The 27275-nt window shown below is 38.8% G+C and overlaps 1 protein-coding gene across 9 annotated transcripts in view; it reads right to left on the bottom strand.

Moving 5' to 3' along the window:
* Nucleotides 1-27275, bottom strand: part of FBXW11 (F-box and WD repeat domain containing 11) — a 122221-nt gene that overhangs the window by 15598 nt on the left and 79348 nt on the right. For 6 of the 9 annotated variants that reach the window (XM_027605307.2, XM_027605312.2, XM_027605308.2 and 3 more), the window contains 7 exons: nt 26697-26759; nt 23319-23544; nt 14258-14444; nt 13119-13209; nt 5537-5674; nt 2127-2245; nt 851-1100 (listed from right to left, as the gene is read on the bottom strand). In XM_027605307.2, coding sequence (XP_027461108.1) covers nt 851-1100; nt 2127-2245; nt 5537-5674; nt 13119-13209; nt 14258-14444; nt 23319-23544; nt 26697-26759 — 1074 coding nt within the window. The remainder of the gene's footprint in view (nt 1-850; nt 1101-2126; nt 2246-5536; nt 5675-13118; nt 13210-14257; nt 14445-23318; nt 23545-26696; nt 26760-27275) is intronic. The other 3 variants (XM_027605310.2, XM_027605316.2, XM_027605315.2) reach the window with 1 other exon arrangement.

The following is a 27275-nucleotide window of genomic DNA, read 5'->3' as shown; positions in this document are numbered from 1 at the left end:
AGTAGATTAGTGATTGCCAGGGACCAGAAGAGAATGGGGGTTGACTGCCAATAGGTACGAAGTCTTTACAGAGGGCAATGAAAATGTTCTCAAACTAGTGATGGCTGACACTGTGACTATACTAAAGGCCACTTTAGGATCACAGGCTTTAAATGGTGAATCTTATGGTATGTGAATTATATCTCAATAAAGTTGTTATAAAAACAGAAACTAAAATTAAAAAAATATGGATACTGCAATCAGTGCATCTACCACATCCTATGAATCACCCTAGACTACAACTGTTTGTCTCATGCCTGCCCCCCACCACACACTGAGCTTCTTGAAGGCAGGAATGTGTCTTACTCATTATCATATCTGCAGCATCCAGCCCAGCATCTATGGTATGGCAGGTTCTCAAAATTAAGTGAATAATGAATAAATCAAATCTCAGCTCTGCCACTAACTCGCTGTGTGGTCGGCCCAATTCTTCACTCTATGAGCCCCCTCTGTAAAATGGAGGCAATATCTACCTCAACAGAGTGCTGGAAAAGATAGAGTGACACAGTAATGAAAATCTCCTAGCACACAGCACATGCTCCACAGGTTAGTTCTCTTCCCCTTAAAAATGTGATCAACAGTGTCATTTCATGCAATAGAGGGCTGCTCTGTATCCTGGACCCATGACCCTTTCCTCCTATCTTGCCTATGATTCCAGAAGCATGGAGAATGGGATTGCCTCAAGGGATCAAGCACAAATGGAGGAGAATAAAGATCTTGCCAGGTACCAGGTTGGTAAAATCCACCTCTACCTTCCCTGTGTTCTAATAGGGACAGGAATAAGCAGAGTTATGACTGAAAACACACTCACTTTGATGGTTCTGTCACCAGAGGCAGACACGATGTATTTATCATCAAAGTCTACTACATTGACAGCAGCGCGGTGGCCAACCAGGACACGGCGTAAAGTGATATCGGTGGCAGAAGCCATGTCCCACACAGCAATGGAGCGGTCCTTGGAACAGGTCACCATCAGTCCATTGCTGAAGCGTAAGTGCAGTACAGCCTCGTTGTGGTGGATCAATGTGTTCAGAACTTCACCCGTGTTCACATCCCAGACTCTAGATGAGAACAGAAAAGCCCAATGCGTTATTGTTAAGACAACCAGGAACAGAGTCCAGCGTCTGTGCCCTGGGCCCATTCTTGGTAGGAGGCTGGGGAGGTGTAAGCTTCACTTGTATTTGGTGACTGGGATCTGACACCTAAGATCATGCTTAAAAGGAGCCCCCGGAAGCAATTATTCGATTTGCTGAGAAGTACTGAGAGGGTTTCAAAAAAGGAAGGCCAATCCTGGCTCTGCCCAGGTTTAGGTTTATCTAATGTTTAGGTATTCAGGGACAGTGCCTGTAAGCTTGTGTTGAGGACAACAAAAATGATTCTTCAAGTAGGTGGTCTCTGCAGGGAGTCTGAGATGACAGGGAAGGCGGCTTGGCAGCTGGGGAATTGAGGACAGTTTCCAAGCTTAAGGTTCTTCTTGACCTTTGACAGGTCTCTGAGTCTATTTATCCACTGAAAACTAGAGACTGTTGAGTCATGATGTCTCATCAATTTCCACACTCATCTATTTACCCAACTGCTTTATGGACAAAGCTAGTATTCCTACTGCTTCATCCACAACATACAGGGTTCTCAACGGCAGTCCTTTCATGCCATAGCTTTTCTGTAAACCCAATCTCCCAAGAGGACAAGTTCATACAGAGCAAAGGAGGACAGGCGCAGGCTTATATGGCAAAAACAGGCCTAAAAGCACCAAGTCCGAGAAAGGATACTAAGCATGCTGGTGACTTTTTCAAATGTCTGGAGCATGGTCCCCCAGGAAAAAGCTAGCCTAACACTAGGTAATGTGCTTTTATATGAAAGTACACTGCCATCTCTGTAACATACAGCAATAGGAATAGGACCTACTTAACAAAAGTAGGTCTTTCCAGCCTACTTTGTTCAAATAAACCTACACCTAAAGTGGTTTTGAAAATACAGCATATGAAAACATATACAAAGTATGTGTGTGCTTATCCCAGAAAAGGGTGCAATCTCAGTCTTCTCATGGAAGATATGTAAGTTCAGACCAGTGAAGCCAAATCACTCACCTCACTGTAGAGTCTGAAGAACCAGTCACAATGACACGTTCATCATATTGGAGACAAAGGACAGAGCCAGTGTGTCCTGTTAACACTTTCAAACATTCCAAGCTGGTTTTATCCCAAATCTATTGAGACAAGATCAACCACAAACAGTGATTTAGCATATCACATTCTGATAAATGTGTTTGTCTCTGAACCATAAAATAAAACAGACCTGTGCTATGGTAAATAAGAGCAGTTAAACGTCAAACAGGTGGAAAATGACAAAAAGGGAATAGGGCATATTGAATAATTTCCAAAATAGATGTACTATTTTGCTTATTACTTTGTCCCTCTAACGATCGTACTTGTACTTAACAGCCTTATAAAGGGAATTTTTAAACTCGGAAAAGAGTTGGCTCACCCTCTGGAAAACAATGTGACAATATCTATTAGGAGCCTTTAAAAATGCATACCCCTAACCCATTATGTTTATTGACAAAAATTTTAAAATAAAAAATGTTTGACATTTCAGAAAAATTTCAAACTAAACTATGAAAAGTTTTTAATGAGAGAACAGAATGCTTTATTACAGTAATGGTTTTTTTAAAAACCAGAATAAAAGCCATCTATGTAGTGACATAACCAATATGCATATTTAAAAAAGGAAAAATGAGAAGAAAATGTTAATAATAGTTGGTTTTGTTCTCTGGGTGCTCTTTTTCTCCCTTCTTTTGATCTTTCCAATATTTTCCAAGTTTTCAATACTGTCCCCATATAATGTGGGATGGGAAATCATTTTCTTTTAAAGACTGGATTGTTAAAAATAGATTGTGTGGACCTGTTTCTTCCCTTGTAAAATAATACTATCATGATCTACAGCATCCCTCAAGTTTACTGCAAATAGCCAAGATATAACAAGTGCTGCAGACATTTAACCATCTTTCTACAAAAGCAAGGCTTGCTTCTAATTTCTGACCTATTAGAACTGGTTATTTTGAAAGAGTGATTAGTAGGGCGCGTGGGTGGCTCAAGTCGGTTGAGCACCCAACTCTTTGATAGCAGCTCAGGTCTTGACCTCAGGATAGTGGGTCTGAGCCCCACACTGGGCTCCACGCCCAGTGCGAAGCCTACTTTTATAAAAAAATTTTTTTTGAAAAAGTGATTAGTGATCCAGGACTGGTACAGAATGAAGTACAAAAGGTTTCCAACCACTGGTCTAGATGATCTCTCTAAAACACGTCCGCTCTACTGTTTATGTCATAAATCAAATGCATGCCTATTTTAAATTAAACATGGTATGCCTCTATAAATAGAATTCTTTAGAAACACATCCACTGTAAATGAAATGTAAGCCCATGGCCAGCCTACACTTTGACAAGGTCCTTACAAACCATTTTATCTATTCCTTAAAGGATAGTTGCCAAAATTATTATTAATTACATTAATTAACCTGTGGCCACAGATTATCAGGGTTATCAGTAAGTATGACATAAAAATAGAGTTCTGTGGTCAAATATGTTTTGGAAGTCGGGCAACACTGGATGTCTCTGACTGCAGACCTTCTCAGAGCCTTTCTATGCTACTCTGTCCTGTGAATTTCTATGAAGGAGGTACAGCACGCAGTCAACTTGAGGAGAGACCAACAGAAATTATCCAGAAAGGGGGGCGGGGAAGATTGGAGAAAATGTAAGACAATATCAAAAGATCTAGCATTTATGTAACAGAGTCTCAGAAGGAAACAGAAAGAAAATGGTGCAGAAAAAATATGTGAAAAAGTAATGGACAAAGACTTTTGAAATTTGGTGAACGAAAGACATAAATTTATAGATTAAAAAAGCTCCATGAAAGACTTCCTAGATATGACATCAAAAGCATAATCCATAAAAGAAAAAAATGGTACACGACACTTCATCAAAATAAAAATCTTCTCTGTGAAAGATATCCTCGAGAAAATGAAAACACAAGACTGGAAGAAAATACTTGTAAAACGTAAAACAGATCTAAAAAAAAAGGACTTGTATCCAGAATATGTAAAGAACTCTCAAAGTTCAATAATATGAAAACAAAGAACCCATTTTAAAAATGGACAAAAGATCTGAATAGATACTTCACCAACAAATATACAGAAGGGAAATAAGCACAAGAAAAGATGCATGTCATCATCAACCATTGGGGAAATGTAAATTTAAACCAAAAGGAGGTGTGCTACATACCTATTAGAATGGCAAATATCAAAGGAAAAAAAATTGAGAATACCAAGGGCTGCCAAAGTTGCATAAAAAAGGGAACACTCATTCATTATTGATAGGAACATAAAATTTGAAAACCAGCTTGGCCATTTCTTAGCAGGAAATACATACACTTCCGAGTCAGTAATGCCACTCCTACGTTTTTATTCAAGTGAACTGAAAACCTATATTCTCACCAAAATTTACATATTTATAGTGTTTTTATTCATAATTGTGAAAACTGGAAACATGGATGTCCTTCAACAGGTATATGGACAAACACATTGAGGTACACCCATAAAGTGGATTACTACTTGGCGACAAAAAGGAATCAACTATTGCTAAATGATGACACTCAAATGCACCATGCTAAGTATAAGAAGCCAGACTCAAAAAGTGAGTCCATTTTTATAGGATAGTCTCTAAAATGCAAAATTATAGGGGCAGGAAAAAAATATTTTAAAAAAAGGCCAGCGCCTAGGGGGAAGAATTAAACACAAAGGGGCTGAATAAGGGAACTCTGGGGGATGACGGCACTGTTTTGTATCTTGATTTTTGTTACGGTCACACAATTTTTTGTGCTTGTCAAAACTCATAAAACTTTACAGCAAAAAGAGCGAATTTTCCTGTATACAAATTATAACTTTAAAAAAAAAGTTAAAAAAAAAAAACCATGATGTTTTCTTAAATATGAGAAAATAAGCTACAAACAGTATAAAACAAAATCTGTCAGATCAGCTGCCAAACATTCAACACAGAGAAATGATCCAGTTTATCTACTATCTATTGAAAAGTGAATTAAAACATATAAATGTAAATTGCTCTATCATTCTTTTGCGTTATCATCTGAGCCTCTGTCAGCACCCATAAAGGGTAATGACTTTGATTTACAGGCAAGTTAGCAACACTTCCACCAGCTAGCAAAGTCAGCAAGAGCCCTGTGATACTGAGATATTTTCAATGTGCACCTAAACACAGAAGACAGAACGTGAATGTGCTTAGAGAAGGATAAGAAGTGAGACAATCCAGGGGTCTGGTGTTAGTATAGGGAAATACTCTGGCTCTAGTGTTTTAGAACCACACTGACGGCTGCCAAGATGGAGTGGAACAGATAAAAAACAATCTGGAGTAAACGGAGGGATTCGGTGATATAGTGTCTAACACATAACCACAGTTCTAAAAATAATACAAAATACAGTCATTCACCTTAATAGAATTATCTCGTAGGCCACTGATAATTTTTTCATCATCATACTGTAAACAGTAGACACCTTTACTATTTTCAGAGCGGCACTGAATCCTCTGCAAGTTGTGTCGTCCACACCGCCAGTTAGATTCTATAGTCTAGGGGGAGAAGGAGGAAACAGATGAGTTTTTGTGAATCAACTATTCTATTAGGCTTCAGACTTCAGTGTTGCTTCCAGGAACATCGTACCAGATACCCCATCTTGGTCTGCATAACTGTCTGTGGATAGGAGTCATGCTCTTTTCCAAGTAAGACATTAGCCCAACAGTGTTTTTTCTCAAGTGCTCCCTGACTGTCTGGCAACCGTCATAGGATTTCCAATGAGTTTGAGCTGGGTTTGAAAAAAAATAGCCTAGACAGAACTCAGTATGTTTAAAGAATGCCTTTTGCACCCAAAACATACAAATAAACAGTAACTCACTGGGTCACTCTCTAATGCCAATTAAAACATTTTAACCATCAACATTAAGCATATACTGACAATCTATGTATCCATCCAAAGCACTGTCTTCATCATGGAGAAAGGATATTGAACCACCATCACATGCCAACTACTACAGAAAGAAATTTCTTTGGCATCTACTTTTAATCTTCTACCAGACTGAAAGGTCCTTTAAATAATAAGAATGGCACGTTTCTGCCCTGGATTCTCATTCTTTCATCATTCATGTAACATCTACCGAGATGCTACATTATTCCGCAACACTGACTGCGCTAGGCGCTGGGGATGAAGAGGACCCGGAGCATACTGCTTTCAAGGGAGCTACCGCTCGAGGCACACAGGTATCTGGAACTGGACAGACTCTAAACATGTTCATTTGGCTAAACGATCCACACATTAACCTTGGAAGGATGTTCTTATGATTTCCCTTTTGCAAACATGGAAAGAGTTTTAATTTCCCGAGGCCGCAAAACTAGTAGCTGGACTAGCGGGAAAGTATACCCAGTTCTTCCTGACACAGAGTCCATGTTTTCCACTAGAATATGCAATGTCTATAAAGAAGTATAGTCCTAGCTACTGAGGCAGTGAACATAGAGCATAAGATCAGTAACAATTCCAGATAAAATATGAGCGCCAAATGAGTGATTAAAACTCTAAGTGCTGTAGGACACTTACATGAAATAAACAGTACTATGGACTACGGACTATGGCTTCACCCCAGGGGGCAAAGGTTAATGACAAAGTGGGTCATGCCCAGAGCACTCGAAGCCCTAACTGCTTGGCAGTGGATATGAGGCATTTTCAGGATCAAAGGACACTATTTCTACTAAGAAAAACCAAAGCGTAAACTCCAAATCCTGGAAATTAGCCGGCAAACTGGACTAAAATAATTGGTTACACCCAAGTTAAGGATACAGTTCGAAAGATTATCTCTGAGTAGTTATCTGAGTAGCTAAAAGTTTAATTAGTTGTCTTGCTGAAGGAAAGTGACAAATCTCAACTTCATTCACGATAAGCACTTAATTAGTGGCTCTGCTGACATCTAACAAACTGTATTTCCTCTTACGTTGAAGGCAGTGTGCTTCTGTGGGCTCTAAAATGTTAAAATGTTCTGAATGTTATGTGCCAGGTACTATGCTTTTGTAACACTATGCTATGTGTTTTAAACGTTGTATAGCTAATTTAATCACCACAACTCTGAAGCCGAAATTATTGTCCTCATTTCATAGAAAAAGAAATGAAAGGCCAGAGATGGTGATATACATATGCCTAAAAAGGAAAATGTTCCATCATTTGTGGCCTTTGTACTTAGCACAGGAACCTGGAAATCTAATCCCTGCCCTCAAAGGGCTCCTATGTACAGCCCTGAGACAGGGCAGGATCACATATTTCCAACACCCATGGGATGAAGGCGGGGCCATGGAGACGCAAGGAGCGAGAGAACACTCATCTGCCCATCTGCTACCAAGTCAGAGCTTCTTAGGCAGCATCATCATTTCTAGTAAGTCTGTAAAATGTGAGAAATAAAACCACATTCCAAAACAAACAAACAAACAAAAATAATTCACCCCACTTCTGCTACTGCTACCGACATAGATAACAGATCTGTCTGTATAAGCAACCTTCTGAAAAGGGGTCCAGAAAAAAAAAAAAAAACTTACTTAAACTGAACTCAGTACTTAAAATCACTCTTAGAGAACTAACATATTTTTAGACAGTGCCTGAGCCACCTCAGCAAGCTAAGTATACCAGGAAAACGCTGACTTAGGAGACAGATGTATTGGTAACAAGTCTTACTCGCGGCCAGCGACTCCTGGCAGTGGTTACTGATGTTCGGGCCACACCCTATGAGGGCCCAGAGTTGCTGCAGAATGCATGACTCCATATAAACCCAAAGTATTACAAAGCTGACTATGTAATATATCTTACACATATATATTGGATTATTTTTTAAATTCATATAGCTGCTTTTAGTTATAAAACAATCGCTTTAAAATATTGAATCAGTAAGTAGCTTTGTTACTCTATATGTTTCAATGCAAAGGAAAAGTACACTATCACATGGGAGACTGAAAAAAATAATTTAATGTAAAAAGAGGAAGTAGAGGAATCCCCATACCAAAAAGAATTTCCTACACGCTCTCCCCCTCTTCGGAAAATGTTGTCTAGAACTGGGTGACTTGATTACAGTCTTTTACCGGACCTAAAAACCTAAAGATACAACAGAGAAGACTGAAGACAAGCTGGGCTGAGGCAGTAGTCAGCCCGGGGTGCACACATTCCCGGAGAGTCTGGACAGAGACCACCACCCGACGTGAAAGGCTGAGCCATACCCTTGATCTCTGGCCCTCAAACAAGAAGCAGAGGCCAGGAACTCTCAAAAGCTCTGCTAGATAACAGGCTCTTCTTCTAAGTTGAATGGAAGTTAAGAAATAGGAAATGGCTTAGCTTCTCAACATTCAGAAAAGAGACTAATTTTCTAAAATACAATTCTGAATTTTAAAAGAAAAGGACTGCCAGATAATTCTTCATGGGTCATTTTAGGAAGCTCCCACTTAGGGCTGTGTTAAAAAAAATTATTAGGTTCCTGAATCCCTAAACACTTGTAGTTTGTTTCCAAATGCCAAGAAAGGGACACTAAACCAGTTCAGGGAGCTGATCGTTTTGCTGAACACCAATCTCATGTAATTCCTAAAACTTCACTCTTCTCAATTCCCCAGGCCACCCACAAAAGAAAGCAGCACTTCCTGCTGACTGTGCCTGCCCCAAATACTACCTACCACCATATTTGACGACCTCAACTCTTACTAGAATGTTTATAAGCCAGGTATTTATTTATTTAACTTTAAATAAATAAATAGGCCTTTAAAAATGGAAGACAGCCCACTGTGGTATAGAAAATACCTGAGTCAGTGAGCAGCTTTGGCAAATGAGCTGGGACTGTCTGAGCTGCAGTTTCCTCCTCTGTAAAAAATGGGAAAAATAGTATCTACTTCCTCAAAACTGTTCTAAGGATCAAGTGAGATTACGTATGTAAAGTGCTCGTCACAGTGCCTCACATGATAGCAGTGATGCTCTTCCTTGTCTGCGGAGAACACTGACCAAAAGGAGTAGGCCGTGACCAAAGAAAATCTTCTCACCAAAATGTCAGGAATGGGTGTCTCGGTCTAGGCTGATATTTAACGCTGCTAGCCCCGAGCCCTCCCTAACCATTCCCAGGAAGAGGCTCAGCCTTCCAATGCAATTCCACTTCAACTCCAGCAGCAGGGATATAGGGCATACACAGGTGTACCTCTTTAATTATACAGATACCTGCCATTTCACTTAGACATCATGTGATATGGCTACTGTAGAGGACTATTTCGTGTTTTTGAGAACTTGTAAAATCCCCTTACCCTGTGCAAAGTTTCAAAATACTGGGAAAGTAGCCATGATACACAGAGTATACAGCGGCATTTAAATTGGCAATAGAGTGAAAACAGATGTCTGAGTATGGAGGAATAACATTATTTTTAGAAGCCTAAACACAACTGGGTGGGTGGGCAAGTTTCAGCATTTTCTGGTCAGGACAATATTAATATCAAGTTTGCAAACCACAAAAAAGCTCCCCACTTTCCCTGAATAAAATGTGGTTTATTAAAAGGTGCGATACAACAAACCATCATCTTACCAGTGGTCTATTCCAAGGAGAGTGCTTCAAAGGCTTTAATCCAGTGAATAAAAAGAGGGAAAAGACATATTACATGAAAGAGTTTGCCACTACTCCGAGATGGCAACAGAAAAAAATCCAAGTTCAAGACAGAATTCTGATTGACTGGAGTCTATTATAACAACTTGCATCTCTCTCCTGAGAGACGTGGGGGGCAGGGGGGGGGCATGAAAAGAGCATGAGCTTTGGACTAAGAATCTCAGTTTTGATTAATTTGAGAGCTAAATTAAATCACTGTAGCAAAGCACCTAATAGTAAGCTCACCAGTAACAAGAAGAAGAACAACCGAGACTCTAGATAGTAGAGGAAATATGGCTGCTTCCTTTAGGAATGTGCCTCAGTCTTTCCAGGAATTCCTTCTCACCTCAGAGGTACTCTAAACCCTCTCTTCTCTCTGTGTGGCAAGAACACCCATGAGAGATGAACTTTTGCAGAAAGCTAAGAATTCTAATTTATTCTCCCAGACTTCATCTCTCACATCTTTATTTCCTGAATAATGGGGATTGGCCACACTAAGCTAGATTCTCTACTTCTTTCTTAAAAATTAGCCAATTTCTGTAAGTCAACGTGGAAGGGCAAGGTCATCTGCTCATCAAAGTCAAATCTGGGAACGGACAGATGACAGAACCCAGTACATGAAATAGAGCTGTCAAAGCAGAGCAAGAAAAAGAAAGAGGAAAAGGTGTTGTGAACTGGCAACTTTGCAAAGCACACGGGAACCACACAGACTCTGCAGCTGTGTATGGGCAACTGGGTAGGGGGCACAAACATCCACTTAGCATTCAGGGGTTGTAATTTATCTTTTAGCAATGTGATTAAAACCCTTTTAAAATACTACCTTTCCCATAACTGGAACTAAAATAGGCCAATTAATCTTATCTTAACTCAAACCCTTTTTTTCAAGGATGCTGCGTACTCACACCATTGGGGAAAGATGAGAAGATCACCTTGCAAAGTCCACAGGCATGCAACAACATACCTCTTTCTCCTTCACTTCTTGAACTTTCCAACTTTGAAAATGACAAACAACAACACTAAGCCTAAAGCTAGACAGATCTCAGTTAAATTCCCATCTCTTCTCTTAGTCTTAGCTTCCCCTTGTTACAGATGGGGATAATATGTACCTTGTAAGAATTAAATGCAATAATCTATGTAAGTCACCAACACAGTTCATGGTATACTGCAAAGGCTCAAAAGAGGGTACTGTAATTATTATGTTCTGCCATAAGAGTTTCATACCAGCCATATGGTCAAGAGCCAAGCCCCTGAGTCTCCATTTGTTTGGTCCATAGATCACTGACACAACTCTTTACACGTGCATCCACCCTGGACAGAGTAAAACATACTCCCAGAACAGAGGTAAAGAACTCTATTTTGATGAGGTACCAGTGATCCGTAACACAGAAAGCTATATTAAGTGCAGAAGAATACAAGGTTGATCACAGACTGTTGTTACTCACTAGCTGTGTCATCTGGGGCAAGCTATTTAACCTTCTTAAGTTTCAGTTTCCTTAACTTTAAATAAAATCATGGCCTACCTTTCAAGGCATTGTTCAGAGTGTTAAATGAAGTGTATTATAAAATGCTTCACCAAGTATCTAGCACGAGTAAACACTCTTATTATATGTGTGATACATTATTTTTTATTATTACTACTATTAGTGAATATACCAAAGTATAAAACATTATCCCTTACACTAAGAGATCTAGCCCACAAAAATCTGGAGGAGACTCTTGTGGCCAACCAGTGGGTTTTCCCAAACCACAGTTTAAGAACCGCTGGGTAGACCACCATGATGTAGAGGTTTTGTATCAAGTAGGGTTTTCCCCCATAGCTCCATTTCCCTCACATCTGCCTCCTCCACTAACTTTAAAATATTATTTCAGCCTGAGGAAATGGTTATGGTAGGTGGTGTCACATGCTATCATGCTACAGAATACTGAGTTCATACTATTGATTAAAACAGTACTCATGAGGATTAAATAAAATAATCTACGTCACCAAAATCTTCAGCCTGATCAAAGTTCTTCCAGAGTTCCTGTTTATTAATACTGACTTTCAACATTGTCCTCATAACAAAGGACTTGCTAAAATTATTCAAGGAAACTTGGAGATAACTCTGTAAAGAATAGTTGAAAAAAAAAAGCAAAAAGCAATATAGGTTCTAATATATATGCACAAGCAATATCTGAGTACAACTATCTCGGAGTAAGAGACAGCCCCTCTCCCCTGAAACACACACACACACCCCAACTTAAGATTCAAGTTAACACTGTGTCACAGCTCCAACACCGTGGAGCAATTTATTCTAAGGTTTGAACTGCCAACAGATCAACTAATTCCTAAACTTTATGATTTGTCAGGCAGAAGTTTTATATATTTAGCCTTCCCTAAAAGATTATTTTACAGCTCATTTTAGGGAGCTGTCTACTCAAGACAAGGATTTGTTTTTTAAATATGATATTCTAGTCACATTGAGATTTACCATTAGCCTAATGATTCCATCAGTTCACATCTGCCTTTCTAGGGGGAGGAGGGGACTCCCCAAAAGGCACATGTTTCTCCATTAATGAATTTTGGCACAATAACTTTTATGTCTATCACCTGGGGGAGAGGATTACTTCACATTTGGGAAACTGAGTATAACTTTATGGGTGATACAGCACTGCCTAGCAAAGGCTAAACTTTTCGCCAAGGAGGAAATACTGAAGTAACCAAGACCTGCCAAGAACACATGTGAAAGAGTTAATGAGAAATGCCTGTGCATGTCTTTCCTGGTTCAAGGAAAAGAGCTAAACAATAAAACTGAACTAATTAGAACACATGAATGATATCAAACATCTCCAATGTTTCTCATCAAGTTTACAGAGTTTTACTGGTCTGGTGAAGTTACACTCACATCCAAAATGGTCCAGGAGCATAATATGCTCTATAAAACCCACTTAACTATTGCTTAGAATCATATTTGAGTCATTTTTATGAAAAAAGTTATGGGAAATTTACAGAGGAAACTGAGACTGTGCCTTCTCCAGTTCCCTCGAGGTGGCTCAAAATGTAAAACTGCTGACCTGAAAAACTGTGCCTTGGATTCTGGAAAATTTATCAAATCAGAATAAAAAGCTGACTTTGGATTCAGGTTTTAATTAACTGGCAACCTTGCAGATGTATTTCACGTTTTAGAAAAGTTAGATCATTTTTTTACAAACAGGCATTATCTACTCTGAAGAATGGCTACAGATTATACACTGATTATGACACATTTGCTTCAAGAGTTCAACTTAAAAAAAATTACCAGCTCCATGTTGCTAGATCAAAAAACACTCTAAGGCAACATAAAAAGTTGAGAACAAGACACAAAGAGCCCATAAAACAGATAAATCATAAAGTTACCTCTATATCCTGGATAATCTTTGGGTATAATGACCTATAAAATGAATTGGGAGGGCCATCTGTAGGTCTGTTCTTAAACAGGTACTGATCCCTGGCAAATAAAAACAAACAGATGTTACATTTTTGCACATAAAAGGGTGAATTTTATTTAAACATGGTACTTACAAAGATTCTGTATCTTTCAACTCAGTTAAAAGCAGGGTTTCTGACCGTTAAATTCACACATTAGACACAAGTTGTACTTTAATTTCCAGCTCTGCCTTTTATTTTCTGAACACCCAACAGATATTAATATAGCCTTTCATTCTATAATTTAATAAAAAATGTTAATGAAGCTTACTTGGTACACATCAAACTTCTTTCCATGAAGAAAATATAGCCCTAACCCTTACTCACACCGCAAGCCGTACTTCCATCGGAAACACTCTCTCTGTGCTAAGTGGGCCAGGTTACAGAGGTGTACACGGCTCTAAAGCTGTATATAAGTTAATGGGTTATCTGAAAACTCATGCCCACTATGCCTTCCACATCTTCGATCAGAAGCAATGACAAATAGCAAAATGGCATTATTTGACTTTCTTATATTTTCTTTTTTTCTTATCTTTTGGTAATAGTATCATCATTTAAGAATAATGTGAAAGGGGGCGCCTGGGTGGCTCAGATGGTTAAGCATCTGCGTTCGGCTTGGGTCATGATCCCAGGGTCCTGGGATTGAGCCCCACATCGGGCTCCTGGCTCAGCAGGGAGCCTGCTTCTCCCTCTCCCTCTGCCTCTCCCCCTGCTCAATGCTCTCTCTCTCTGTATCTCTGTGTCTCAAATGAATAAATAAAATCTTAAAAAAAAGAATAATGTGAAAGGAAAACCATATATACATAGGTTTGAAAAGGTAAATCACTCATTCAAACTATATAATACTTCCTAGCGGTTAATACTTATAAAGGAAATATGCATTGCAAAAGAAATTATTCTAACAACTTTAACTCCCACCCCACCCCACCACCACTCCAGACCACTCCTCTTTCCCACCTGTTGAAAAATGGGCCAACACATTTGTCAAGTGTAACTGCTTATTTAAGCAGTCAAACTGACCCTATGTCCAAGGAACTTTTTTCAAGGGAACAAGCAACCCAAGAACTTACCACCCTCTTCTTTCTGAAAGCCCCTTCCATAGAGGGTCAGTGCGCACCATTCGTTCAATCAGCTTCTTCCAAAGCATTCCTTCAGAGATCACTCGCTGCCATTCTTTACATACCAGCTCTGCTGCACACAGAGATCTGGCGTCCAGGTAAGAAAGAATGTTTTCTGCTATGTGGTCTAAGCCTTGCTCTACAAAATAGAAAAGGCAGTGAAGGAATGGGAAGGGAGATGGAAATGTACCAGTCACCATTTCTGTAAAGGGAAGAGGAATAAAGAAATCCTGAAGCAGGTAACATACTTGAGTAATATCAAAAGTTCTGCAGATATACAAGTGCATGAGTACATAAACACATACACTTCTTTTTGGTTCTGAGTTTTTAAGATAAAACAATTGCTGGCAGGGCGCCTGGCTGGCTTGGTCGGTAGTGCATGCAACTCTTGATCTCAGGGCCATTGAGTTCAAGCCCCAGGTTGGCCATAGAGGTTACTTTAAAAATATATATACACATACATATGTATGTATATATGTATGTATATGTATATATGTATGTATATACATAAATTTATGGCAACAGTTCCTGCGTGTAAAAGCCGATCCTGGACAGTTTTCTATTTATTTGTCAGATATTATGAAAAGAGACTTGTTTGCATTTTCTTTTACATAACTCTTTTACAAAACCACTACAGGATAACGATTCCTCAAATTTTACAGATGAGGCACAGAGAAGTAAAGTTCTCAAGATTTCACAACTATAGAGTAGTAAAGCCTACACTGCAACTCTGATCTCTTGCTCCTAAGTTGGTGTTCTTTCCCCCTCTGACCTACCATCTCTCGTAACAAATCATCCTCTTAATACATGACCTATGTGAATCCCTCGGAGCCAAGGAGACAAAAAAGGTGAAACACTGACACAGCTTAAAAAGCTTATGAAAAGTTAAGTGACAATCTAAGAGTTAAAGTCAGGTCTCCTTAGATGTATTTTTGTCAATCATTCTTCATCTCCTTCCTATGGAGGTAAAATCCTCAAAAGCAAGAACCATATATGCCTACAAATTCTTCAACCTTATGAGGCTTATCCCAACGCAATGCAAGGGTCCTCCCAAAGACAACTAAGATTCAGAGTCTGCCTGACACTGCCATGGTGTCAACACAGTCAACATTGTGGCCACCTGCAAACTCCCACCCTGTGGTTCTAGTCAAGCCCTCCATAACTACAAAAAATAAAGCTCACCCCCAGGCCTACTGCAGTGGTGGGAATGCTAAACATACAGGCAGAAAATTTCAATTTCAAGTCTAGCAGTTCTTTGACATGAAATAAATATTGAAATGTAACTGGTCCTTGGTCTTTTACTGTTATAAAATGGTAATCACTAGTAAACATTGTCCTTTCTCACACCACCAGTAAGAATCAAATGAAAGAATTTTATGAAAAGATTTTAAAGACAACAAAGCACCATACAAGATTAATATTTGCTCTCTTTTTCAAGATAAATAGAAGCCATATAGTGGCACTAACTTGGCAGGAAATCGGTAAGTCTTTAAAGTTTCAGAGCTCAGTTTTCTCATCTGTATAAGATGGGGAAATAATCTCTATTTTGAAAATATCAAAATGAGATGATGCATTAAAATGCTTCACAAACTAATGTTGTCTTCAACTCTGAGAATGACACTTTCTACTGTCAACTCTGGTTTACAAGCCTTTCATATACTAATTGTCCTACTCTGGTCTAGATCTAATACCCAAGCTCTGATCTGATCATGAAGACTACCCTGAAGCCACGATCTTTTCTTGTACATGTCATTATATTACAGTTGGTGCAAAGATTACAACACCTTTATCTAGTAGTTCTATCACAGTAGATTCCTAGATGGCAGTAAGTTAAAATAAATTCCTAAGCCTGTTCCCCAACAATATTTATTTTAAAAAATTCCCCCAGGTCTAAATTTGTATGGCTAATGGAGAGATGAAGGGCAGCTTCATGCAGGAATTTATAGTTATCCTTGCTATAATTCACCTTTGAGGCTTGACCTGACCCTTCCACATCAGCCTCTAGAATTCTGATTCTGTCCTCCAGAAGAGTGGGTATTCCACACCAAAATTCTGCATGATAGTCAAATGCAGTAAGTCTTTATCCCAAGTTCTTGGCAAACATGTTAAATGGGTCAGAACCAAGGACAGCACCCATGATTCTAGATATTTCTATCCAGGCTTCTGTGGGTCTATTCATGAAATACACATACCAATACTGAGCCACTGGTTCTGTAACCATCTGGATGTACCACTGTTCAGCCTATCTCTCTCTATTCAGTGTTTGAATATTTGGAGAAACTCTGCCCCATATAAAAACCCTACCACCTTTACCTTTTACATCATTCTTCTGACCCACTAATCTGATAACCTTATCCCCCCTCCCCTACCCCGAAGTCAGGCGAATTTGGTATGGCTACACTTTGTATTCTCTTGCTGGTGCTTACTACGTAAAGTTGGTATCACATTTTTTGTTTACAAGTTGGCAAGGAGCTGCTTTGTGTCCCTTTTTTTAAACACATATAACCCAAGTTCATTACAGAAAAATTATAAAATCCATATAAGCAAAAACTTTTTAATCCCTAAATCCTCTCAGAGATAAGGGCTCCTAACATTCTGTATACATCCTTCTAGGCTTACAGAACCCTACAGAGTCTTTTTGGCTGCAAATTATTTAACTTTGATAATCCATTTTAAAGGTCTGCTAGAGTATGACATCAAATTTATCAGCCAACATCCCCCAAATACACCCACCTCTACTTTTCGAGTTCTTAAAACCAGGAAAAGTGCTCATCGATCACATCTCAGGGTGCTATCATGCAAGGCTACCAAACACAACCGTACAAGCTGTAAAGGGCACAACTATACCCAGCAGCTCTGCTTCCTCTCAATGTTCCACAATTCTGAAAATCACATCTACAGGTTCTGTCAATATCCTGGCACACAATGTCTTTAGGTCTGCTTGTTTGTAGGAGCTTTGGTTTCCTTTTTGTGTATCTCCATGATCATGTGCCCCTTTCTTCCATCTTCATTTAAAATCAGGGAAATCCATGGATAATCACATACAGTCTTACTTGTAGCCCTCCACTGCTAGGACTAACAAATTAACAAGAATTTCAAATTTCAGAATCTCTCAGACCTCTATATTCATATTTTCTTTTAGTGTCTCTAGTCATGGGCTAATAGATTTAGCTCTTCTCTGAATTTTTCTAATTCTGGGTACTTACCTATCTTCTAGTTTCTACACGTCCTATGAGAACACAGTCACCTTTCAAGATCTAGGTTATTTCCATATCATTAACCAAATCCTCCTAATTGATCATAAACACACCCCTAACCAATTCCCCTCGTGAGTCCCCTGCTCTCTGAGAGAGGAAATGAATAGGAGACAAGATTGCATCAGATAGTTGCTTTCTCAATGCAACTTTCTCAATAACTGCAATATCCCCATTGTCTGACTATGAACTGGGAAAGCAGCATCCAAATCTTCCACCTGCCTGGGTGGTCTAGGAGCTGGTTCTCAGAAGCCTGTGTGGTTGTAATTAAGTCACTTAGGGCAAGTGATTTTTAAAACAAATAAACAAAAACAACAAGCAACAAAAACAGATTCCCTGGACATTTTTTCTGGTCTACTGAATCAGAATCTTTAGATGGTGAGGACCAGGAATCTGTATTTTTAAGAAGTGCCACCAGATAATTTTAAACAGTTGGGAACTACTGCTTTATAGCCATGATACCCCTTTTAGTCCTCTTTGATTTTTTTCCCCCTTCAATAGCTCACCATTAGACTATCACTGAGTTTCTGCATAAGGAAATCTCTAACACATATTTCCTCCTCTTTCAAAATGCCATCACTCCAATTCAGTAACATCTCTATGACATCTATGAGATTCCGTTTCTTCGGATAATACTTTAAATTCATACCATCATTCTAGGAGGCAGCATGTTTTAGTTTCTTGGTAAATGCCCTGGCTGCAGAGTCAGATAACCTGGGTTGAAGCACATCAGTCTTCCTTTTTGGATCTCATTTTCCGTAAAATAGGAATGGTATTAAATGGCTGAAGTGGATGATCTTGATATAATCTGCACAATAACCCTCTGAGACAGCTACTCTCAATATGCTCGTTTTATGAACTACTTAGCCTTGTTGGGAAAGTTAACAGGAAGAGGTTATTAAGGAGCCTGATACAGAACTGGTACTTGCTAAGTGTCAGTCTCTGTTCTCCTTCCCTCATACCCAAATCCCCTTGGCTGATATCATTGGTCAAAGAAGCTAAGCAATGTTGCTCTTCTTTGTTATTTTCTGCAGAGAAAATGTTGCACTCTAGCAAAGTGCTAAGCCCACTCACATTCCCTTAAAGGTTTAGGGTATTGGAATCCCACAACCTCTATCTGAACACCTTAGAAAAGCTATCCCCAGAGCCATGCAGACCATTTAACTTCCTTGTTTCAAGCCTATTTGGGACAAAGAAGTTACTGAGTAAGGTGGTCCATTTGCTCTGGCTAAAAAGTGCTTTGAGGTGTTAAAACTAAGTATTTCTTGGGGCGCCTGGATGGCTCAGTCGTTAAGCGTCTGCCTTCGGCTCAGGTCATGATCCCAGGGTCCTGGGATCGAGCCCCGCATCGGGCTCCCTGCTCGGCGGGAAGCCTGCTTCTCCCTCTCCCACTCCCCCTGCTTGTGTTCCTGCTCTCACTCTCTCTCTCTCTCTGTCAAATAAATCTTTAAAAAAAAGAAATGCTTAGGGTTTTTTTGTTTTTGCTTTTAAGTACCAATATCTGGCTCTCACTGACTCTATCCTGCTGAGACTCCCCCATCTCCCATCACCACCCCCCTTCCCAAGGCAACAAGAGGACACATTATGGTTTCAGAAAACGAGGCCAGAATACGGCACACACAATGCTGAGGAAGTGCTTCTGTTGCTAATTATAGGCACCAGATGAAGGTCTGGAAAAATTTCAGTAAATTAAAACAATTAAAAGGCACAAATTTCAAAGTTCAACATGTAAATAACACTATACCAAAATGAAACTCAACTGTAAAATGTCAGTTCAATGCCCTTGACTACAGCCTGTTTTAACACAGCTGCTTAGATCATACAATTATAGTACCTTTTATTATTTTAGAAACACATTTCGAAAAGCAGCTGCAAAGAAACTCCCTTCCCACCCACTCCTGCTGTCCCTTCCAAGTCACAGATCTAGTTGTAAAATCTGAAGTTAGAAACCTTCTGAAAGAAAAAAACAATACGACTGCTGACAGCAACAGTACGTCAATGGATGTCTTTAACTTGGAATACACTGACCTAAAGATTCAGAGAGAACTGAAGTGAAATGACACTCAGGTCACAAAGTCCAACATGTTGTTGTACCAACAAAGTGGTGCAAACGCCTACCTATATGATGTCAGGATGAATCAATTCAGAAATTAGCGGGTGAATAATTAAAACTTCCTGGCAACAAATCTTATTACCTCCGGAGAAGCAGGTGTTTCCTGCCTCTCTGGGCTTTTTTTTTTTCCCCTTTCCTTTTTTTTTTTTTTTTTTTTTTTAAGCTACCATCCTCAGAATACCCACCAGATGTCAGGCATATTACATACATTGTTTTTAATCTTCACAATATCCCATGAAGTGTTATTATTATTCCCACACAAAAAAGGAAACCAAGGGTCCAAAAAGTGGGCTCGTAGAACTATTAAGTGCAGGGGCTGGGATTCAAATTTAGGGGCTGTGTAAATCCAACACCCAAGCTCTTTCCACTCTGTCATGCTGGTCTTTGGCCCTGCAACCAGCCTAAAAAGCCTTAGCTACGCTCTGGTTCTTCCATGTCTCCCAAGACCTTTGATCTAGTCTGTCACATTTACAGTCCATAACGGTTTATCATCCTTACTTGGGGATAAGACAAATGAATAAACCATGGCCAGGAAGCTAAGTGTTTCAAAATTCTTAATTGCTTAGATACCTCACCAAAAGGATCGCCAATGCTTATCAACCTCTTTGAAGTACGATCTGCCTCTACTTCAAATGGTATAAATTTTCCCTTTAACAACAGTTCTCACAAACCACAAACTTAGCCTGCAGAAATTGACATCGCAGACTAAACATTTACCATGATTTTTAGAAAAGCATATCATAATTATCACTTTTTCCACTGAACCAAAAGGAGCCAGAGACCACAAACATTTTCCATTTTCCCTATACTGACAGGTATGATATTCACAGTAAGCATTTAAAAGTGAGAACTATAGACAATTTTTATAGAATTAATGGTTTCTACAATCAAAAGAAGTCTTAAGTTGACAATTTCAAAGAGTAAAAACTTGAAACTCAAGATCATCTACAGTAAAAGTTAAACACCAAACTAGAACAGTGATTAGTAAAGTTGCTCCACACATTATTAAATTTAAGTATGAACATACACATGGACCTGTTTCTACCCTAATACTCTTAAGGCAGGGTCTTTGTTAAGGAACTAACGCCAATTTTAATCCAAGTCTACTAGACACCAACACAATCAACTAGGCCAGCTTGTCCCCAGCTATTAGATTCATATGTATGATATATACTGACATATGTATATATGTTCATATCAAATCCTTTTAAAAGAAATAGCATTTTAACAAAAATATTTCCATGTCCCAGCCAATGGTCCGTTCATTTCATGTAATATTCAATACCACAAAATTCCACTTTAACAGAGATATGGACAATGCCTTAAAATTCGCTGTAATGAAAACTGAATTGTATGCAATTATACTAACCATATTTATATACATAACACATGTTCATCTGTTCTGTCTCTTCTCCAAGACCGTACACTCCCCAAGAGAAGGGGTTGCCTCTCAACTACACTCTGCAAATCAAGAGAACTTCAACAGTGCCACCTCGTGGATATTCTGTAAACATAAGGTGAGTTTCTTGGCACTCTAAAATGTTTGAGAAGCAAATTACAGGCAAAAATAAAATAAAACCAAAACAGTAGAAAGCAAACAAAAAAACAACAGATTTGCCTGAGAAAAATGAAGCCATAACTTCATTTAGTTAAAAGCACTTATGAGGAACAATTACAATCATCCACTTTAAAAACTGCCCTTTTTCTTGATGTAAGATGCAACCTCAGTCCACAGAAAGGCTTGGGTGCCAGGGGTTCTGGGTTCTGGCACTGCACAAACCAGAGACGCTGCACCAAAGGTTCACTCACCTTACTTAAACCCACCTATAATTCCCTCTCCCCAACCCCTTCGCCCTCCCTCCCTCTCATACAATTAAAACCGTATCTGTTTCTCTCTCATAAGTAAAAGTAATTATTACTGAACTGGGTTGTAAACATGTATTCTATACTTAGGGCCAATTTAAGGAATTTTCCAGAGTAATCCTAACTGTAATGATTTCAGCCTTTGCACTAACTTTTGAAGCAGCCCCCACCATCACCCACATAATCAACACAATAACCAAGATGTATGATCTTTGTCATTTCATGCAATTTCTCTGATCACTGGCTTCCCAGTCTATACAATGAAAAAGAGGATTAAGGATGGCTAAGATCCCTCTTAGCAATTAAATACTATACAATTCTAGAAAGAGAGGGTTCTTATTTTCTTTTCTAGAAATACTAATGAATGAAATGGGGCAAACAATACTACATTTTAGCATAAAAACAATAGGAGAGTCAAAATTTTCTAAGCTAACTCTCAAATATCCTTAAACACTCCCCATTGTATGAACACATTTTGGAAGAAAGAGTAGAAATTCGAAGCTGCCCTGAGACCCGAGCCCTGGTCCTATCTGCTGTGGAAATCCTTAGAATATGGAGTCCTGATGCACTGTAAATCACAGACAGGCTAAGAGAGGAGCTACTCTTTGAAGAGCTGTCCAGAAGCTCTGATAGGTTAGGGCTGGTGGCAATGGCACTGTTTTATCCCTGGCCATTTGTAGGTCTACCCTGGCATGGCAGTTGTAACCTCTAGACTACACTGACCATATTAGATGAAAACATGCTGGCTACCATTCTCTTCAGAAGTGAAATCTATCTTACTAGTCAAATTTATATTTAAAATTAAAAGAACAAGAGGAGGAGTGATAAAGAGAGAGAAAAGAGAGAATTAATGAGTGATCAAAAGTCAAAGAGGGATACAATAGGGAGAGCACAGAGGATTTTTAGAGCAGTGAAACCGTTCTATAGGATACTATAATGATACATACATGTCATTATATATTTGCCAAAACCCATAGAATGTACAACACCAAGAGTGAACCCTAATGTAAAGTATGGACTTTGGGTGACAATGATGTATCAAGGTAGGCCTATGTGTTATATAACAAATGAGCCACTCTGGATGGGATGGTGATGGGGAGTGGGGTGAAGATATGGAAAATATGGGAATTCTCTATATAGTCTATTTTACTATAAACCTAAAACTATTCCAAAAAATAGTCTTTTTTTTTTTTTAATCAAAGTAAACTTAACCAGAGGAGTATGTGGGTGTGAGGGAGACAGGGAAAGAGAGAGGGAGAGAGAGAGAGAGAGAATGAGGGAGAAGATGCAGAAATAAGTTTCAAAAAATGTACTAAAGACATGCCATCAGTTTTTCCAATATATTTTTGCCATCCCCTATCCTAAATGTCACTTCAGGTACAAAGGAACATCCTAAACTTTGGGACACTTCTTAAACACAAACACTGTAGGAAAAATTGTCTCATATTTTTAAAAATTACTTATAAAGGCAAAATACAGATTATATATAGACTACATCAAAACTATCAGCATAGCATTAACTCCTTAAATTAAGTGAAACAATAATATGACCAAAGACCAACACCATTAATCGCAGAAATGGCCTACATTTCCTATACAGATGCTACATTATAACTCCTTTTCAAGTGCCATATATTAAAATACAATATGGTTCCAAAGAAACTCACACTGTAGTCACACTGTACTCACTCATGCATTTCACAAATATCTACTCAGCTCCACCTAGGCCCTTGGGCTGGACATTCTTCCACTGCTCAGCTTTTTAAAAGACAAGTACAGTTACCTGGTAAAGCAGTAATAAAGTCCCGCTGCAACATGGGCTTCAGGTAAGAGTTAATATGTCCATGCTGATAATGACACATTCGTGAAATAAGGTGTTCCACAAATTCCACTTGATCTGATTCAGACCACTGGTCAAAATATTTAATACACAAGTCTTTTTCTTTTTGATAGTTTCCTTCTGATGGCCTCTTTCTGGAGACGATCACAGATGATGTTCCATTACTTATCTATTTTAGAAAAATAAAGAAAAAATTAATTGGTTTGATAAGGAAAAGAAATCTAATTAGTATTTCATTGGAAACATTTTTTCACCCTGTGCATTTAATCTTAAAATGCCAGTTACACCTTAAAGTCAAACTCATTCCTTCATTAATTCATTCATGAAGTAATTTAAAATGTCTTCAGGGCCTGTGTTCTCAAATTAGTCTCTAAAGTAAATGTCAAATTTACAGCTATTTATGAAGCTAAATGGTGTCTCAAGTCATCATTCTCCAAAGCTTATTCTAAAACCATGTGGCTATTAAATAACCATCTTAGAGAACTTGCTCAACTTGGCCAAGTAGCAACGATTGTTTTACTTCCCCAAAGACCAAAGTCAATGCTATATTCATCTATGCCAATGGTTCTCACACCTATGTGCATCAGAGTAACAAGAGGGCTTCCTAACTCACAGATTGCCCGGCTCCACCACAGATGCCCTGATTCTATTGGTCTGGAATGCAGCCTGAGAATCTGCATTGCTAACAAGTTCCCAGGTGGTACTGCCCCTGCTGGTCCGCAGAACACACTTTGAAAACCACTGGTCTATTTAATGAAGAAACCGGAAGGCAATTCAATCTAAAAACTGAATCCATCTCCAAAATGTATCCAGGGTTACTAAACTGCTGTCAAAAAAAGTTTAGACTTTCACTCCCTTTGTTTGATCACCTACTCCAAAAGTCACCCAAGGTAAACCACATATTCCTGAAATGATCCTTATCCTATAGAGTTGGCCTATGATATCCCACAGACTCCTATACTAACTGTGCATTTCTCATCAAATCTACATGGTCCTTGCACAAAACCAGTACACTGTTCTACAAATGAAAACTACATACACTGCAGCTGACAACAGCATCAGGAAAAAAAAACCAAAACCAAAAACCAGGAATCCCTAGACTGAAGCCACAACTGCCACTGATGCTATAAGGCTCAATAACATCCCTGTTTAAAAACAAAATTACCTCTATGTTTTTATCAAACATTTGCCAAGCTATCTGCCCATCACTCCTTTGATAGCCCCTTCATGTGTAATACCAAAAAGACTAGCATAGAAGAGAATTTTGATAACTGAAGAGTTATATTACAAACATGCATTAATTCCATTAGGAGCTTATCTCAGAAGTTTCACACAGAAAGAACCAACAGCTTTGTTATCACTATGTTCCCTAAATTAGAATGGACTCAATCCATCCCATAAATATCCATAGAAGTCTGGCTTTCCTTATTAAAATCTTAGATATCATACCTGCCTGAAGCAAGTTTTATGTCCACATTTAGAGGTATAGTCAGAAGGCTTTCGGCTCCCACCCCATTTATCTTACCACCTCCTTCTCTAGGAATGTTTTTTCCCTTGTCATTTGGGTGAGGAAGAGCTCAATGACATGGAGTACCACTTTTTCTCCCTTGTCACTTGGGTGAAGGAGAGCTCACTGACACTGGGTACCACCAGAGGGCAGCATTGAACAGAAATTTTTGATGCTGCTTGTAGTTAAGACCTCTATCTAACAGACCTTAAAAATCAACATTCAAAACAGTCAGAAAAAAATGAAAATTCTTCACTGTGATGAGTATCTGCTGGCATAAGGAGCATGTTTGCTACTTTTAAGTATAAGGGTGTTCACCATAATGTTATAACAGAAAAATTAGAAATAACTGCCCAACTATAGGCAAGTGGCTAAAGCAAATAATAATGCATCTACATAGGGTACTATAATGGAGCCATTAAAATTAGGTTTATAAAGTAAGATTTTAATAACAAGAGAACATGTTTATGAAACCATGTTAAGGAACAAAAGGCAAGATGCACAATTTTATACAGGATTATAATTACAGTTATTTGTGTGAAGGGGAACACACAAGACAGAGTAAAGGATACGTACAAAAATGCTACAAGTGCCTAATCGTGAGAAAAAGAGCTGTATGTTTTCCTTCCTCTTTTCTTTCTATATTTTGTTCATTGTAACTTGTCAAAATAATTTCTTTCGTAACAGGTTAAATATGATGGTAACAACTTGCATTTGTGTACTGCTTTATAATTTACAAAATACTTTCATATCCATTACCTCATTTGATAAGCAAAAGGGTTATTATTTCATCTACAACAGAAGGGTTCCTAACCACCCAGCTTCCCTGCAGCACTGGCATACCAATAACTAGTTGACTGAAAGACAGAACTTACGAAAGAAAAACGGAAAGCCAAAGTGTTAGGAGCCACTGTGAACTGAAAAATCAATAGTAAATGAAGAGACTCCTATTGGAAAATACCAAATGTGAAGGAGGAACAGAAGTCAGTCTGCACACAGTTCCCCATATAGTGGCAAATGCACAATTCTACAGCACATTTTCCATTTCTACTTCTAACCACCTGCTGGGACCAGAAGCATCTTCCTGGCATTGTTTTGCTTTGTTTCATTTCCACCTTAAATTTGTTGGGCATACTTTATTCTTACTAACCAATCTACTCCTTTTATTTCAAATAAAATGAACCCAGAGAATATTTTCACATTATTCTCTTCCTATTTAAAATCTGTTTTGCTTTTAATAGTGTCTTTATGAAGGGAAAAGTTATTTGTACCATAATGGTTGATGAAAGGATCAAATCATGAAACTTTACATACCACCATCCACACCCCCCCACTGGCAAAAAAAACCAAACAAACAAAAAACAAAACAGAAAAACCCTGGGGGATTGGGAGGGAACCGGGCAGACTAAAACAGAGCCAGAGGAGAAGAAAACAGAGTTTAAAGGGAAAGAGCAAACTAACAAGAAATGGGGGAGAAGGGTGAGGGTAGCGAGACTAAGTCACCAGTGCACACACTGGTATGGCATGGTACTATTCTGGTGACAAAGGACACCACCTTCGGCTTAGCCCGTGCCAATATACTGAGTATTTCAGCCTACAGACACTTCAGAATCTCTGTAGTAACCCCAAAATTCTTTACTATTCATAATGACACTTCCCTAAGGAACAGAAGATAAATTAGGGTGAATTCTGAAACTAGCAAAAATGCACAAAGGAAAATGCTTAGCTCTTGTTTTTACGGAGGACACGACCTGAGGGAGCATCTCATCTATAGTAAGTCAACTGCTATCTTATCTGTGCGGCGTCATTCCTACCTGCCAAAGAGTATTTTTCTTTGGGGACTCATCTTCATTTTGATCCTCCATAACTGAAGTGTTCTAAGGGGGGAAAAACAGGTTATTTGAATTATGACGAGTTTTACAAATCCCTAAATAACTACACCAAAATATAATTTTGAAACCCAAATTAGAATGTATCGACACAAACCCAAGAACTATTTGGCTTGTGACTAACACGTGCCATTTTGGGTCAAGAGGGTTGTGCTCCTCTTTCATAAATCAATACAGTTAGTGGCTGGACAAAAGTAAGCATAAAGTCTTTACTTCTAAGGTTGGGCATGCTTAGAAAACAGCTATATTATGGGACTGGGACTGAGGCTCTACCTCAGTCGTCACTGTTAACTCTTTCACTTGTGGCAAGAAGTCCGAGAGACCCACTAAGTTCTCGATGATTGCTCAAAGCATTTACTAGAATGTCTGCTATTCAGGAATCCATCCCAACCATCATCAGCAAGTAGGACTGACAAAGCTCTGGAAGCCTCTCTGCTTTTCTCTTTCCTCCCTTGATAACTTTGTTTTTCTGGACGGGCTCTACAATCTCCCTTAGCAAGCATG

The sequence above is a fragment of the Zalophus californianus genome, chromosome 5 (assembly GCF_009762305.2).
Source record: "Zalophus californianus isolate mZalCal1 chromosome 5, mZalCal1.pri.v2, whole genome shotgun sequence".
Lineage (NCBI taxonomy): Eukaryota > Metazoa > Chordata > Mammalia > Carnivora > Otariidae > Zalophus > Zalophus californianus.
The sequence above is the reverse complement of the archived record's forward strand: the minus strand, read 5'-3'. Positions and strand labels throughout refer to the sequence as shown.